General features: G+C 40.2%; 1 protein-coding gene across 6 annotated transcripts in view; it reads right to left on the bottom strand.

Annotated features, from left to right (window-relative positions):
- ect2 (epithelial cell transforming 2) overlaps positions 1-18,761 on the bottom strand; it is an 87,905-nt gene that overhangs the window by 14,090 nt on the left and 55,054 nt on the right. For all 6 annotated transcript variants that reach the window (XM_066708814.1, XM_066708816.1, XM_066708817.1 and 3 more), the window contains 4 exons: positions 7,681-7,800; positions 5,353-5,491; positions 4,351-4,505; positions 3,633-3,740 (listed from right to left, as the gene is read on the bottom strand). In XM_066708814.1, coding sequence (XP_066564911.1) covers positions 3,633-3,740; positions 4,351-4,505; positions 5,353-5,491; positions 7,681-7,800 — 522 coding nt within the window. The remainder of the gene's footprint in view (positions 1-3,632; positions 3,741-4,350; positions 4,506-5,352; positions 5,492-7,680; positions 7,801-18,761) is intronic.

The raw sequence follows: 18,761 nt of genomic DNA, 5'->3' as shown, positions 1-18,761 counted from the left end.
CCAGTTATCCAAGCAGACCGCAAAAAGAAAAAAAAAATGAATAAAAACAAAATTTGTCACCACACACCTGGTTGTAGGACTTCCCAATAGGGTTGTGTTAAACTTCGTAAAAAAAAAAAAAAAAAATGTCTACCCATTGCAACATGCATATGCGTCTGCTCATTCAGTCAGTATGTTCCAGATTTTATTTTAGAGAGAGAAGGGATGATGTGATTGTTACAGAGGTGACCAAGGGTGTAAAGCACTGCTCTGGCAGTTTAAAATCCATTCAAGGCAGAACTCCCCCTCTGACAAATGCGTGTAGTGCAACGGGGCGGAGCAGTGACACTGTTTCAATCCCATGTTTATCAATACTAAATACATAAATAAATGTATTTAAAAAATGTTCTTGCTCGATATATTTGTCTGAAATAATATGATGAGAATAAGTAATAAAGACTGCATTAACGTAACAATTCACATACCAGTGTGTGCAGCACCCGCTCCTTTTTATTCTACCACTACACCACTGGAGGTGACTACCTATTTTGGTGAAACTTCCATTAGTGGAATTATAAGCATGTGAAAGTTGTGAACCAGTATCAACTACCTCTCCTAGCAAGATTGGCTGCAGTGCATCTTTCTACACCACTCAGTTGTGTACAAACTTAATGTATTTTCAGTGTTGCTGGTGGAAACTACGGCGGAGTTCAGTTGTATGTTTTTACCTCTCTGTATATTAGCTCTACGTACAGCTCTTTTGCAGGAAAATGCCAGAAATGCTGGTTTACATGCGCATGAATAACACTCCAGACATCTGCATCATGGAATCCATGGCTGTCATATGTAAAGGTGTTCAAATTAAACTGGTACATCTGTGCATTGCGGATTTAATACTTTGTTTTATTGATCTTACCAGAGTGGCTTTTCATGTCACTGATGAAGCTAGCAAGCCGTGAATATAAGCGTTTTAAAGGTAGGATTACAACACGATGTAAAGTACTTAATGGTGTACAACACACCCACAACAAGACAGAGAGCACAATGATAATAGGAAAAAAACAAACAAAACAAAAAACAAACAAACCTGCATTTCGAATTCAATTAACATTAAATATATCATTGCCAAGCAGGAAACAATCAGCAACTTTCCTTACCTTGAAATATTGCACTTCTATAATGCATCATTTAAGGATATATATACACGATTAATGTTGACTACATGTGGAATGGACGTGCTTTCCCATTTTTTCTTCATTTTAACGTAATTTACTTGAGTATTTGGGATTCACCCTGTCCTTCTCTGGGGCCATTTTTTCTAGACAAATGTGCATGTGCACCATCACTTCACAAGTTTAAACAACTGCATGTAAACTCCCCCAATGATGCTCATCGCAGCAGGCTATTGCCTAACAAAGCAGAGTGGCTTGTGTTACTACCTGGATAAGGGAGTCTGCCAATAAATAAAAATAATAATAATAATAATAATACTAAACTACATGTACTAAGTAGTAAAGTGACTAGTAATAGTGGTATTAAATGCATGTTAAGAACTTAAGAAAACCTTAAAAACTTAGTTTTATAGTTTGAAAAGTGAAATAAAAGTAATAAAATTACTCCATTACATTCAATTTTAGGACTATGGGCGGATGTTTATTTCAGCTCAATTTCACATTTACAGCATTTAAATTTCAGTTTTTGTAATACAAACTATAGCAAACTGATTTAACAGTAATACTGGTAAATACAAAATGCCCTTCAACCTACAACTACAGCGAGGGGAAAAAAGTATTTGATCCCCTGCTGATTTTGTACGTTTGCCCACTGACAAAGAAATGATCAGTCTATAATTTTAATGGTAGGTGTATTTTAACAGTGAGAGACAGAATAACAACAAAAAAATCCAGAAAAACGCATTTCAAAAAAGTTATAAATTGATTTGCATGTTAATGAGGGAAATAAGTATTTGATCCCCTATCAATCAGCAAGATTTCTGGCTCCCAGGTGTCTTTTATACAGGTAATGAGGTGAGATTAGGAGCACTCTCTTAAAGGGAGTGCTCCTAATCTCAGCTCGTTACCTGTATAAAAGACACCTGTCCACAGAAGCAATCAATCAATCAGATTCCAAACTCTCCACCATGGCCAAGACCAAAGCTGTCCAAGGATGTCAGGGACAAGATTGTAGACCTACACAAGGCTGGAATGGGCTACAAGACCATCGCCAAGCAGCTTGGTGTGAAGGTGACAACAGTTGGTGCGATTATTCGCAAATGGAAGAAACACAAAATAACTGTCAGTCTCCCTCGGTCTGGGGCTCCATGCAAGACCTCACCTCGTGGAGTTTCAATGATCATGAGAATGGTGAGGAATCAGCCCAGAACTACACGGGAGGATCTTGTTAATGATCTCAAGGCAGCTGGGATCATAGTCACCAAGAAAACAATTGGTAACACACTATGCCGTGAAGGACTGAAATCCTGCAGCGCCCGCAAGGTCCCCCTGCTCAAGAAAGCACATGTACAGGCCCGTCTGAAGTTTGCCAATGAACATCTGAATGATTCAGAGGAGTGTTGTGGTCAGATCGAGCTCTTTGGCATCAACTCAACTCGCCGTGTTTGGAGGATGAGGAATGACCCCAAGAACACCATCCCCACCGTCAAACATGGTGCTTTGGGGGTGTTTTTCTGCTAAGGGGACAGGACAACTGCAACGCATCAAAGGGACGATGGACATGTACCGTCAAATCTTGGGTGAGAACCTCCTTCCCTCAGCCAGGGCATTGACAATGGGTCGTGGATGGGTATTCCAGCATGACAGTGACCCAAAACACACAGCCAAGGCAACAAGGGAGTGGCTCAAGAAGAAGCACATTAAGGTCCTGGAGTGGCCTAGCCAGTCTCCAGACCTTAATTCCATAGAAAATCTGTGGAGGGAGCTGAAGGTTCGAGTTGCCAAACGTCAGCCTCGAAACCTTAATGACTTGGAGAGGATCTGCAAAGAGGAGTGGGACAAAATCCCTCCTGAGATGTGTGCAAACCTGGTGGCCAACTACAAGAAACATCTGACCTCTGTGATTGCCAACAAGGGTTTTGCCACCAAGTACTAAGTCGAAGGGGTCAAATACTTATTTCCCTCATTAACATGCAAATCAATTTATAACTTTTTTGAAATGCGTTTTTCTGGATTTTGTTGTTGTTATTCTGTCTCTCACTGTTAAAATACACCTACCACTAAAATTATAGACTGATCATTTCTTTGTCAGTGGGCAAACGTACAAAATCAGCAGGGGATCAAATACTTTTTTCCCTCACTGTATATACACTAATGCTTTAAAATCTGCATTTCTCAAGATGGAAATCATTAACAGAGCCCTTCTCAAACTAGGGGTGGCAGTAACAACCCCTTTGAACCAAGCCACATTGTACATACAAACTGCTGGCTCCTGCATATCAGGTAAGACTAGGGTGCTGGATATTTCGTGCTCATTAGTCAATTAATGTTGAATTAATGGAATCGTTTTGTATGTATTCAAAAATCATTGTTTAATCTCTGCCTATTAAAAAGAACACAAAGCCCATAATAAAGCAGATACTGGCTACAGGAACAGGAATCTTATTTCCCTCCCTGCTGATCCTGCTCCATCTGGCTCACCTTCTTCGAGGTCTTCTTGATGGCCCTAGATGCTCGGCTCAGTGTACTGTCCATGTCCTTGGTGTTCACTTGCACTGTGTCAGGGTCTGTGCTCTGGATTAGCTCCTCCTGTTTAAATGTACAGCACACTTGGTGATAAAATAATAAAATCAGAAAACATTGAAAGACTGCTGTCCAATGGAACAAGAGGCTGGAGCCATTTGACATTCCAAGAGTTGAATCTGAGGAGTCAAAGGGTGGTAAATAATGTCACCATGGGGCTAAGAGAAGCTGATGCAGCAAGGAGCTTCAGCATTCTTCTCCTTAAAAGCCTATTTATTGTTATTAATAGTAAAAATCATGTGAATATCCTTAGCAGACAACTATACATTTTAATTTCTGTCTGAAACCCTGACGAGGAGAGAATTCAATTTAAACTGCAGGTCCAAAAATCAAATAGACTTTCAGCTTTAATTCATGATTAACCACTATGGACAAAGCTAATGGGATTAAACAATTAAAATATTTGTCAATATATCAATATTCATATAGATAAAGAAAAACACCTATCGATATTTATAAAAGAAAGACAGGTTTTGTAGACCCTCATAAATAAGCAGCCATATTACCTAGACAAGAGAAGAATAAATAGGGGCACGGTTACCAAGAAATCAATGGACAACAAATTCAGTCCCAATACAGGTGACAGGAAGAGAGTCTAGCGGTGAGTGGTACTCACTGCATCTGCTTTACAGATGGTGTTGGCAATGTGTCGGCACAGTGTCCGCAGCCAGGCCTCCTTGCCCATCTCCTCGGCAGTCATCTGGAAGCTGAACAGCAGGTTGTCCTGCTCGGTAGGAGGGTGCACCACCAGGGCAAAGGCGTTTTGGCAATCTGCGTTCAAAGCAAACATTGCCCAAAGGGCTTAGTGTTTCACACACTAGAAACAAGATGCTTGAAAAAGGAATTCAAACAGGATGAGTTCAGAAACTCTTATTACAAGCTTAATTTAACAGCTGCACAGTCGCCATTTCTGCCATTGCTTTCATCAGGGATGTTTTTGGAAGTAAAATATGAAGCTGAAGCATGTTTGAGCCCCTTTTACAATTGATGGAACCCAATTTACTTGATAAATCCCACCCCCAACACAGGCACCAAAAAAAACTTAAAAATCAAATTTCTAGTTGTGGAATCATGATCACTTTATGTTACACTTCCCAGTTTTCTACACATCAAATCCAGGCTCCAAAGGGTGTCTACAGAGTATAGGCAGGCAGATCAACTTAACTTTTTTCTTTAGAAGATGATGCATGTTGATTTATTCTTTATAATGTTACATTTTCTATTGCTTTCATAGGTGAGCCTCTTGAAATACATTTCCATGGCAATAGAAGCAAAATTTGATTTTTTAAAGCAAACAAAAATATGAGCCTTTCAACTAGCTGAAGACTGAATACAGCAGATTTGATCCTTCCACTTCTGTCTTCTTCCAGGGAAGCTGTATCAATAATCTCCTATTGTGTCACAATTAGTTATCTTATTTGTCTCATTCTGGCTGAGACAGCAGGCAACTTGGGAAGTGTCACATTGCTCTAACAATTGACATACCAATTGAGAGACCTAAAGATTTGTATTTTATTTTGTGATAATTGTGTTTTAACAATCAAGGACAATGGGTTTTTACTGCAGTAAAATGCCATTAGACTGACGGTTGACTGACTCGATGGAGGCAGGAACTCACCTTCAGTTTCTTTCAGGTCCAGGACCTTTCTGATCTGAGACAGAGGCATGAGGGTGATGTGTTTCAGGGATGCGGGGGGGCGTGTGTTTCCGTGCGGACTCCTGAAAGTGGTTATTACCTTGTGCCTCTTCCTCGCAATCTGCAAATGAAAGCAAGCAAGACAAACTTATCTCAATGTGCAGAGCAGGTTTTTCTGCTAATACCCAGGGTAGTTCTGTGTGGTCAGGCATCAGGGGAGAAAATTGCTTTAGTAGGTGACAATCAATACCTTTCAAAAATAGACGTTAATCGATTATATTTATCAATTGAAAATGAAAAGTGAGTGAACAGAAGAAAAATCTACATCAAATCAATATTTGGTGTGACCACCCTTTGCTTTCAAAACAGCATCAATTCTTCTAGGTACACTTGCACACAGTTTTTGAAGGAACTCAGCAGGTAGGCTGGCCCAAACATCTTGGAGAAATAACCACAGTTCTTCTGTGGATTTAGGCAGCCTCAGTTGCTTCTCTCTCTTCCAGACAGATTGGAAGATGTTGAGATCAGGGCTCTGTGGGGGCCATACCATCACTTCCAGGACTCCTTGCTCTTCTTTACGCTGAAGATAATTCTTAATGACTTTTGCTGTATGTTTGGGGTCGTTGTCATGCTGCAGAATACATTTGGGGCCAATCAAATGCCTCCTTGATGGTACTGCATGATGGATAAGTATCTGCCTGTACTTCTCAGCATTGAGGAGACCATTCATTCTGACCAAATCCCCAACTCCATTTGAAGAAATGCAGCCCCAAATTTGCAAGGAACCTAATTTGTGTACCACTCTCCAGCCCTTTGGCGAACTGCCTTCTGCTACAGCCAAATATTTCAAATTTTGACTCATCAGTCCAGAGCACCTGCTGCCATTTTTCTGCACCCCAGGTCCTGCGTTTTCGTGCATTGTTGAGTCTCTTGGCCTTGTTGCCACGTCGGAGGTATGGCTTTTTGGCCACAAGTCTTCCATGAAGGCCACTTCTGACCAGACTTCTCTGGACAGTAGATGGGTGTACCAGGGTCCTACCAGGGTCCTACCGTTTCCTGGCAATTCAGAACTGATGGCACTGCTGGACATCTTCCGATTGCGAAGGGAAGTAAGCATGATGCGTCTTTCATCTGCTGCAGTAAGTTTCCTTGGCCTACCACTGTGTCTACAGTCCTCAACATTGCCCGTTTATTTGTGCTTCTTCAAGAGAGCTTGGACACCACATCTGGAAACCCCTGTCTGCCTTGAAATTTCTGCCTGGGAGAGCCAGTCGTGTATGACTTTTGACAGTAAACTGTCTTCAGAAACCACACCTTGTTAGCTGAGTTTGGCTGTTCCTCATGCAGTTTTATTCCTCCTACACAGCTGTTTCCGTTTTAGTTAATGATTGAAACATACTGAATTGATTATCATTAGCACCGGTTTGGTATAATTGTTTAATCATACACATGCCTACAAAATCCCTGACTTTGTGCAAGTGTACCTACAAGAATTGATGCTGTTTTGAAGGCAAAGGGTGGTCACACCAAATATTGATTTGATGTAGATTTTTCTTCCATTCTCTCACTTTGCATTTAGTTAATTGATAAATCGATTAGCATGTCTATTTTTGAAAGCATTCTTACTTTACATCATTTTTTCCACACCTGCCTAAAACCTTTGCACAGTACTGTATATACAGGAGTTTATCAATTAATTATTTAAGAGTAAATCCTGAATCAGGTGAGATTGGAGTCAGCAATCAAAAACATTCTAATGCAACAATCCACTAATTAGGAAACTTAAGAAGCTGTGTCAGCAACTATAGATTGCACTTGCATAAATATTTCACAACAATATGCTTGTTGCAACTGAATTTTCACATTTTGGGGAATTTAGGAGTAAAGTAATTTAACATTAAGTTGGGGCAAGATAAGAATAACAGATTTCCACAGGCAGACAAGTCCAGTTCAAGGAATGCGAAGGACATTCCTTTAAGAACAGTTTGCACTTTTCTGTAGTGTAATTTAAAATGCACGTAGCATTCTCTCTCAGGCATAACAGGAAACATTGATAGATAAGACTAGGGAGAGCCATGGCTATTATATCATCTGAGCTCCTAATGACAAATACACTAAATTACTTGCCTGAAGCAGTATAAGCAATCTCCCAGGGCAAAGTATTTATACAGACCCATATAACCTGCTGAGGTGTGGCCCTCATGGATTGAACCCTTGTGAACTGAAGGAACACTGGGTCAGTGTGCGTCTCTGTGTGTGTGTGTGGAACCTAACCTTCTGGAACATCGCAGACCAAAATTCAGCTGTTACCTCAAGACAGTCATTGAAGAGGAACAGGGTGACGTGCTCTCCACGATCACAGGGCTTCTCTCCCAGCGCAATGGTCTCTACTCTCTGAACCAGGATGCGGTGCGAGGACAGGAGGTTGGCCTATAGAGGGAGATAGAGAGTTGTTGTATTTGAGGCAGAATGAAAATGGGCCCATTGGATTACATTTCTGTCCTGATCTGGTACACTGGGAAAGAGGGGTTTCTCAGGGCCATTTTAAGTAAAGTTCTTGCTTGCATCAGAGTTCTTAAAATTCTTCAGTCTTCAGATGTTCTTGCAAACATATACACACATATATACATAAACAGATATACTGAACAAAAATATAAACTGAACATGTGAAGTGTTGATCCCTTGTTTCATGAGCTGAAATAAAAGATCATAGAAATTGTCCATACGCACAAAGTTTTTTTTCTGTGGATGGAACCAATACATTTTGCATACTTTTTGATTTGTTAGTTTGGCAGTAGGGTTGTCACGATTCAAGTAACTTGAGTAAGTGGATTACAAAAATGTTGTCCTCGATTTCGATTTACTGCCTCGAGGCTTCGTTCTATTAAGCCTCGGAGCGCTGAGCTGACAGTGCTGCTCTACACATCAGCACTACAGCAAATCACAGCGCTTGGTATAGTGCAGCAAATTACTTAACATACATAATTATAATGGTCATCCATCCACCCATGTTCGAAACCGCTTATCCTTGTGAGGGTCGTGGGGATGCCGGAGCCAATCCTGGCAGACATAGGGGGCAAGGCAGGAATACAACCAGGATGGGATGCCAGGCATTCACTGGGCACACACACAAACACACACACATACCTACAGGGCAATTTAGCGTAGCCAATCAACCTAACCTGCAAGTCTTTGGACGGTGGGAGGAAACCAGAGTACCCGGAGGAAACCCTTGCGGACACAGGGAGAACATGCAAACTCCACAAAGACAGGCACCCTGAGACGAGACTCAAACCCAGGACCCCTAAAGCCGTGACGCAGCAGCTAACCACCATGCCACCCTACCACCCATTATAATGGTCATATGAAACCTATATATCACAAGAAAGGCAAGACATTTAAGTTTTTCATTCTTTCTATAATTAGTTTATTTTTGGAATGAATACAGAAACGTGCATTAGCTAAGAAAACTGTTATACAGACAGCATATTCACACTCAAAACAACATTGTTTTCAATTAACCCGGCTTAAAACACACAAAAAATAAAAATAAATAAATAAATATATATATATATATATATATATATATATATATATATATACACACACACACACACACAGCTGTATGAATGGAATGGCTGTCATACACATAGAGATGCTGAATTAAGAACAATTTGCAGTGGTCTCTTAATTTTTCCCAGAGTTGTGTGTGTGTATGCGTGATTATATATATATATATATATATATATATATATATATATATATATATATATATATATATATATATATATATATTATACATACACACACACACACACAGTGAGGGAAAAAAGTATTTGATCCCCTGCTGATTTTGTACGTTTGCCCACTGACAAAGAAATGATCAGTCTAAAATTTTAATGGTAGGTGTATTTTAACAGTGAGAGACAGAATAACAACAAAAAAATCCAGAAAAACGCATTTCAAAAAAGTTATAAATTGATTTGCATGTTAATGAGGGAAATAAGTATTTGACCCCTTCCACTTAGTACTTGGTGGCAAAACCCTTGTTGGCAATCACAGAGGTCAGACGTTTCTTGTAGTTGGCCACCAGGTTTGCACACATCTCAGGAGGGATTTTGTCCCACTCCTCTTTGCAGATCCTCTCCAAGTCATTAAGGTTTCGAGGCTGACGTTTGGCAACTCGAACCTTCAGCTCCCTCCACAGATTTTCTATGGGATTAAGGTCTGGAGACTGGCTAGGCCACTCCAGGACCTTAATGTGCTTCTTCTTGAGCCACTCCTTTGTTGCCTTGGCTGTGTGTTTTGGGTCATTGTCATGCTGGAATACCCATCCATGACCCATTTTCAATGCCCTGGCTGAGGGAAGGAGGTTCTCACCCAAGATTTGACGGTACATGGCCCCGTCCATCATCCCTTTGATGCAGTGCAGTTGTCCTGACCCCTTAGCAGAAAAACACCCCCAAAGCATAATGTTTCCACCTCCATGTTTGACGGTGGGGATGGTGTTGTTGGGGTCATAGGCAGCATTCCTCCTCCTCCAAACACGGCGAGTTGAGTTGATGCCAAAGAGCTCGATTTTGGTCTCATCTGACCACAACACTTTCACCCAGTTCTCCTCTGAATCATTCAGATGTTCATTGGCAAACTTCAGACGGGCCTGTACATGTGCTTTCTTGAGCAGGGGGACCTTGCGGGCGCTGCAGGATTTCAGTCCTTCACGGCTAGCGTGAACGAAACACCATCAGCACCCCACCCCCCCACTATAGTGAACGACACTACGTCAGAGCAGTGATGACAGGATGGCCCTGTGCCCCCACTCGGCAAACCCTGTTGAACATTTTCTGGACAAGCTGCTGCTCGTAGGCTTAACCTTAACAGGTGACTTTCTTCTGAAGTCGATAGGATGATGTTGACTGATAGAAGATTTCTAGAATAGCTATATAAACAGAACTTACCAGGCAGTGCAAGAGCATGACTGCTCCACAAGGCTGTGCTGGTCACATTTTAGGATGAGTTTATGGGGTTTCTCATGCGTTCATTGAGATCCGTATGCTTGTGCTTCAATTATTGTTGTGTCCCCTTCGTTGTTGATTTGAATATTCTGAACATATCCTTCCACTGCATATTGCAATCCCTTTTGGCTCTATCTGGAGGATATCACGGAGGTATAATCCGATCCTTCTCAAGCACTGCGCCATGGCTGTGCAACGCAGTTTAATGAAACGTCTTAAAATGTTTTTAAGGATCTCTGCTAGTTGTAAGTTTTAAAATAATCTTAGCCTTTTTATATTGCTTGCTCGCACCCTTTATTGGCTATTCTGCTTGTTTTCTTGCTTACTTTGTTTTGTCTGTATGTACTGTACTGCTGTATTGCCTGTCTTTACTATGTCTGGTTTGACTCTTGCTTGAGTGTAGCGAGTGGGTATAATATGAGCGCGTTATAAATAAAATGCATAATATTGTACTTGAGAAGGTAAAGATACAGGCGTAGCTTGCTAACCGCACACCAGTTTAAGAAACCGAAAGGCTGTGTACTTAATGTGGTTTTAATGGATCCAAATGTGCCATGTCCTCGAGGGACAACTTTTCGGATGACGGACTACAAATTACGTGTCGCATCCAGTGCCACTGCCTGTACCATCTTCATCCTCTGTCATCACGGCTCCAATGGGTTTCAGACCTGCCAACACTGATAGGCTCAATATAAAGTGCAAGTAAATTATTAATAAAAACAGCCTCTGCAGCTACCTGAAAACAAATACATGTAGTACATTGTTGTTTACTTTAGCTCTCAATACAATGATATAAGACTTAATAAATAAATAAATAAAGTGAACAGCAGCACAATCAATGAATAATACCTAAAATATATTAGTGCACTTTTTGTTCTAGCTAACATTGCTCTGCCGTGCATGGCTGCAAGACATCACACACATTAGTTTTGTTTCCAACACTCAGACATTAGAGTGGAAAGTCAGATGGTCTTAAGAGAAGCGCCAAAGGCGCTAAAACCTAGGTCAGGGGTATGGGGGCTGCCAAGGCCCCCTTTTGGGTTGAAAGACCTGAGGTCTTGTCAGAAATTTAAGTACAAGATAAGACATATCAGATCTGCATAAATATTCAAATGTTTATGAATATATTTATTTGAATGGAATATGTAAAATATTGTGTTGTATAGGTCTGTCTCCCCTCCCCCTGCACAGCAATTTTTTCCCTCTTTGTCTGGTTCCATGTGTAAAAGCACGTGGAACAACTCTCTTCCCCCTACAATCTCTTGCACATCCCAGAATGCTTTGCAGAGGAAGCAGTGACGTCACCCCGCTGCTTGGTAACCCCACCCTGCAAAGGAGGAACAGGAAGCAGATAAGTGAGGGCTGAGCCAATCCACATGCACATCCAGGACACTGCCCTCTGCTGATTGGACTTTATTCACCTTTTGTTTACAACTGTATGAAATACAAAACCCAGAAGGGAACTGTAAGAAAGCTGTTTGAGCACGAGGCTGCCTCACGTTCGCTGTTATTCTTCCGTGCTGGCCTGTAATAAAGACATTTGCAACAACTCCTGCGCTGCCGTTTCGTCCATTTTACAGTTTCTTCAGGGTCTACAGGTGAATCCCTAGTGGGGGTTCCAAGGGGGCTTTGCCAGGCATTTCTGGCTATTTCATGAGTGTATCTGGCACTAGAATAATATAAAATAAGCAGTGAACCTAAATAAAAAATTAGCCCCAGAGCTTCATTCTGCAGTTGGTGTTTTTACTTTCAGTATTTGTAATACTGCTTTTACACAATTACGGTATGTTCTATGTTCAGTATTCTAATACTCACATATACTCTGTGTCCTATGTGGTGGTGTTCTGAGGGAGAGACAAAGCGGTTACTGTCTTGAGAACATGGAGACATTAACTATATGTTAACTAGTCATTTCTTGTCGATTTAACAGGTGTTTGTAATTAAATCTCAGGTAATAACTTGTTTACAGTTAATATAAGTGTTTGCGGGTTACTCAAATTATCACGATGGTTTTGAGTAGAGACACTTCTGTTTCAACATTCGTCTCAACTTACATGCTATCGACTCATGTCTTCGGTCTCAGAACCAAATTAGTGACTTCGGGGGAGGACTGCGCATGAAATCCACTCTCTGCTTCACACACAGAGTTGTTACAACCTGGAACAAACTCCGCAGCGATGTGGTTGAAGCTGAAAATATGGGAACATTTTAAAATGCAGCACTGCATCGGGGCGTCCTGAGACTGACGTCTGAGCCGTGTGTGCAGTGGAGCCTATTGAGTGACAGAGTGAGGGACAGGAGGCGGGATCTCACTTCCCAGCCTGGGAGAGGGGCGGTGTGATATTGTCGATCTTCCATATTTTGAGCCAAGATTGGCTCTGCTCAATGTTTTAATCAATCAGGTTAATAACAGCAAGTGTGCAGGACTTGAGCAATATTTTTGCGTATTCTGGTGTTACAATGTGTACCGGCGTACTTTGATGTCAAAATGCGTACATGCGGACAGGTTCGCAGGTCTGGCATTTTCTCTTCAGGTGCTCATGCATGTGAAACGCTTTGAAATGGTTCCTTCTATTACAGCTGCGTACATCGATGCAGGAAACGCGTTTTTCAACACTACAATACCCTACACCTAACTGAAAGGAATTAGCTTACATGATCAAACAGGTGACTGATCAAGACACTGATCCAGAGACCTGAGCTTGCAACGAAAATCAAGATTGAATTCCAAAGGAAAGTTAGAAACTTGCGGAGCCGATCAGAGGACAGGCAGACGAGCTATATCAGCTGCGATTCTTGCATTTTGTGACACCTGCTCAAAATTGTTTTAGAATATATGAATATACAGACAGGTGACAAATTAAAGGAAAAAACAGTGTCTCTGTACGGTGTTGGGCCACCGCGAGCCACCAGAAAAGCTTAATTGTGCCTTGGCATAGATTCTACAACACCCATTCTTCCAAAAACGATATTTCCTCATTTGGCGTTTTGATGATGGTGGTGGAGAGCACAGTTTAACACATCGGTCCATAGGTGTTCAATTGGTGCTCTGTGGATGGGGGCATTGTCATCCTGGAAGAGACTACACCCATCAGGATAGAAATGTTTCACCATAGTGTGGAAGTAAAGTTAGAAATTCTGCTCACAATTGTTTTACTTCATGTAAACTTAAGAAAGATAAGGTCAGGCCAGAAGGTAGTTTGACCTCTGTGTTATTTTCAATTAGCATCTTAAAAAGATGCCAAACAGTATGATTTGAGTGTCTGCTCCCTAATCCTAGTATTGACATATGAACTCTGTCCTCTAATGATATATATTCGGTTTAGCTAGCTTTTAAGATAACGACTTGTAAGTAAGTAATGACTTGATTATTTTTAGCAGATGTTTTGACTGTGTATACAAAGTTCTGACTTTTAGCTTGGTGTCAGAGCAAATTTGGAATCTACTTGATTCAGTTGTTCTCCACGCTGCGTGTAATAAAGGCATTGGAATGAACATTATTGAGAATATGGTGAAGGATGACTCATCTATCATCTAACCATATCACTTTTTCCATCTCTGTAGACCAGCGTCTGTGGTTTTTGCACCACTGAACTCTCAAATGTGCATTAGTCTTTGTAATGAGGGGTTTATATAATGCCATCTTGATCCAAAATCAGGGTCACCTGGGCCTGCACAGCATTTTCATGCCACAAAACATGATAGGATGTAAATTGCTAAATTGCATTATGAAATACACCTGTTTGGAGGAATCTGCATTCGTTTTGTTCCTCCACTCATTTATTCAGGATTTCCTTTAACTTGTCACCTATTTGTATGTGTAGAAAATCACGCGTTTCAGGAATCAACACGATTCTAATTTTCACAATGACCGATTTTATTACAAAGCACAGATTGTCGACGATTATATTCAGTATAGTCTACCACAAACTCCAGGTCCAGTGGTTGGAGAAGAAAGTATTTATAACATACATTTTTAGGGATGAGATATAGTGGACAGATTAAATCCATCAAATGGGGATGTAGTGTATTTAGTTGAGGGGCATTATACATTTCCCAGTTTTTATTAAAATAAATAAATATTTAGCACAATTTAAATGCTGTAAATGTGAAAGAGCTGAAAAAACATCAGCTTATAGTCCTAAAATTGAATGTATAGGTGTACTTTTAATACTATTATTTCACTATTCAAAATATAATTGCATGAGTCACTATATAACTATATAACAATATAGTGTAATGTTACTATATTTAGGCATCCATGCACAAAGTGCTGGAAGCCTATTGTTTCTGTCAGGATTTTTATTAAGCTTCCATGCACGAAGTTTTTTTTAGGGGGCCAAGCAACAAAGTTGCTGGAACCCTATTGTAATTGTTAGGATTATTATTATTTTTTCCCAAAAGCCTATAAAAACCTAACCGCTCAACGAAAACTCATGATACTTCATACAGTGATAGATGGCTATGTAGTGCTATGCCATATGCAATATGGAGGCCATAAGTCACATGGTTTGGCAGCCATATTGGATTGGCCACGAATCTTCAAAGATCTTCTTCTCCGAAACGGTTGGTCCGATTGATGCGAAATTTTCTACACGTGACCTTGGCTAGCTCCTCTATCAGATTTGTTCAAGGCAAGTTGATTGAAGAAACAAGATGGCCGCCATGAACCAATCAAATTTCAGAGATGGTGAAGTTGGAAATAAATGCATATGGTGCAGTATGGAACTATGTTAGAATGTATTGGACTGTTTAATACTTGACAGGATTGATCCCATGAGCAATATGGTGGTCAATGGTCATTATTATTATTATACTTATTTTCTCTTCTCTTCCACCAGAATATGTTCAAATGCCTATAACTTTTGAACCGATGTCTAAAAAGTCACCAAACTTGGCATGGATGTAGGAGTCTATGGCATGGTCACTCGTCCACAAAATGATGGCATCAAGTAACAAGGTTTGGCAGCCATCTTGATTGTAGTCCAAACAAGAAATGTCAGTTTTCAAACATCGTTTTCTCAGGAACGGAGCATAGTTGAGATATGAGACTTACACAACATACTGCGCTTATGTTAGTACTTGATTTGGCTATTTCCAAAAATGTGTAAGTCACATGATATGACAACCATTTTGGATTATGCTGAAAACACATCAGCCTCGATTTCTCATAAACCCTTAAACTGGCTCATGTGTGCTTTGGTATACAGTATCTTTGGACTGTGTTCTATACATAATCTTAAATGAAAAGTTCCTACATAAAAAAACATGGCAGTAATGAACAAAACATTTTGACACTGTAAATTTTGTTCAATTTTAAGCCTGCAATGACACACTGTCACCAGCAGCATATACCACAAAGAGCACTGAGGAAAAAAAAAGAAAGCCGCCATCTTGGGCATGCACATCGTAACAACAAAGCACCATCAGTCACTTGCAACAGTATTAGAGTGGAAACTATTGTTTTAAACACAGAGACACTTCTGCATGCAAATACAAATAGTGTAAACTGAGATGTGTTTGTAGTTTCAGCTGCAGAGACCGTGAAGGAAAACGAGGGAGAAACCGAAAGTGAAAGTAAAAAATATTCTTAAATATGATTCTCAACACACTGTAATGCAAGGTATTAAAATAAATACATGAACAGTGGTACAACAGCAATGACGTTGCTGAATCTGTAGTGGTGGGTTATTGCTTTCAAATTAAAGTCATTTCAAACGGAGATCACAACGAGTGCGTGACTTCCTGTTTATATCATGTTACCGATGCAACACGGGAGGCACGACTTTGTGCTCTTCTCTCTCGGTGAAATCATAACTTATGGTGACATGTTATATACTGATCTGTGCAGAATCGCTTGGGCTTTGCTGTAGGGTTGAAAGGGTGAACATGAGACGTATACTGTTTCTACACCCGAAAAAACGGACCTACTCAGTCTTTGGCATGTATATGGTAACAACAAAAGACTCAGTCACAATTTGCCACTTCAACACGAATAGAATGTAGAGTATTAGTTGAAACACAGAGAAATGTCTGCATGCAGATACAAATACTCTCACCTGAGATTTGTTTATAGTGAGGGATTGTTTAAGCTGTAGAGAAACCGGGAAGATAAGCGAGAGAGAAATCGAAAGTGAAACTACAAATATAATGTGATTAACAACACACGAATACATGTTATTAAAATAATATATTAAGATGAACAGTGGTAAAACGGCAATGAAACGGCTCAACCTTGGGTTGTTGATTTCAATTGAAAGTCATTTCAAACTGAGATCGAGTGCCACCACGAGTGAATGACTTCCTGTTTAATGTAACTGATGCAAAACGGGGGGGGGGGGGCAGGACTTTGTCCTCCGTGAAATCGTAACGTATGAGGACATGTTATATACTGAAGCGTGCAGAAACGCTGGCTCTATGCAGTGGATTTGAAAGGGTAAACATAAGACATTTACTGTGCGATCTACACTCGAAAAAACGGACTTACTAATTGAGGCGCATAATATTAATAATTGGAGATATTTGCCCCTTAATGAAAAACATTGCATTGCTGTAATTATGTATAACGTGCACATCGGTAATCAATGTGACAACGAAATGAAACAAAGTTAGCAACTAAATTAGGTTAAATGATAACTGTGAATTGAAAAGCTGCAGCAGTTCTAAGCTATACAAGTTTTTAGATTGATGTACACAAACGAGACTTGTAGAATAAAGTGTTTACTAATTTATTATGATACCAGAGCTATTGATATTATAAACTAATTTAATTAAAAATGATATATGATTAGGAGTCTGAAACCATACATTTCATTTCTTGACTGGACTGGACTGGAAGCCTCAATAGTATTATAATTTCTCTGCCATGATTTTCAAAAGCTTATACAAACAATACACTTCACACAGTGATACACAGCTGTGTAGAGTGATGCCATATGCAATATGGACTCCAGATGGCCAGTTTGTTTTAAGTGACACATTTTGGACAATTTTCAAATGTCTTCTCTGAAACCACAGGTACGATTGATGTGGAATTTTGTACACATGCCCTTGGCTAGATCCTTCATCAGATTTGTTAAAGGTAATATGATTGATGAAACGAGATGGTTGCCATGAGCCAATCAAATTTGAGGAATGTTTAAATTGCATAAGGTGTTTAAATGAATAAATGTTACTGTGTAGATTTGTACTTGGCCCCCTGCATTGCTGCTTTTTTTTTTTCCCTTCCACCAAAACTTCCAATACCCCTAAAACGCTCATACATGCATTAAAACTCACGAAACTCGCAAGTGTTGTAGACGCAACTTATACCTACAAATGCAGTGAAAACTACGTGTCGGTCACATGGTGCCGCCGCCATGTGCCGACAAGTATCACATTACCTCTACAATTAGAGGTGATATTGTGAAATGCTACAAAAATCTTCTTCTCCAAAACCAACGGACACATACATATGCCACTTCATACACATGCATACCTTATGCCCCACTATTACGCTTGTTTATCAGAAGTTGCTCGGTCTCACGCTTTGTCCGCCAGGCTGTGTTTTCTGATTCAAGCTTTGGTGCCTTCTACTCCATGCCACTTATACCCACTGTGCCACAAATTGGTATGCATGACACTAGTATAGAGTACTACCAAGGTTGTTAAAGGCAAGTTGCCCCAGTGAAAAACATGGGTACTGTGGGCCAATGGAAAAAAAACATGCGTCGCTTCAGATAAGTATCACATTACCTCTACACTGGAATGCAGTACGCACATGAAACTCAGCACCTATGTCTATGTCTGTGCATTGAACATAAAACTTGATATTTAAGTTTGAGAGGTACACTGTTAAGCCGCAATGTTGGAATTAACGTGTGTCCGCGTGCAAATATGAAAACAGCTACTACTCTGGAACTCTAACGCCCAGTGCCCTGAAACTTTGCATGCATTACATACACACCGCTATCTATCATGTCTGCAAGGGGTAAGTGAATGTGTGCAACAACATGGCAGCCACAAGAAAATGACTGTGCACGAATGCAAAATACACATATTTATAAAAGCATGAAATTGACCCCAGAAAAACCAATCAGCAAAATTCAAAAACTCACCAAATTGTTACAAAATGTCACTGATGACAGCAAATGTCTTCAGAACTATAGCCTAATGTACACAAATTGTCAGTAATTAAACCAGTTGATGAAGCCAAGTTGATAGGACACAAAACCTGGCAGCTGTACACCAACCAAAATGACAGATTCACATGTCAGACACATCATGACATTCCTTTTGTAGACCTGTACCTCCGTCATGTGGAAAAAGTAGGGAATTGCATTCTGCATCTTGAATGACACAATGAAAACTTCACATATATCCTAGAATTAAGTAAAA

The sequence above is a fragment of the Amia ocellicauda genome, chromosome 7 (assembly GCF_036373705.1).
Source record: "Amia ocellicauda isolate fAmiCal2 chromosome 7, fAmiCal2.hap1, whole genome shotgun sequence".
Lineage (NCBI taxonomy): Eukaryota > Metazoa > Chordata > Actinopteri > Amiiformes > Amiidae > Amia > Amia ocellicauda.
Note: the sequence above shows the minus strand (reverse complement) of the source record. Positions and strands in the feature narration are given on the sequence as shown.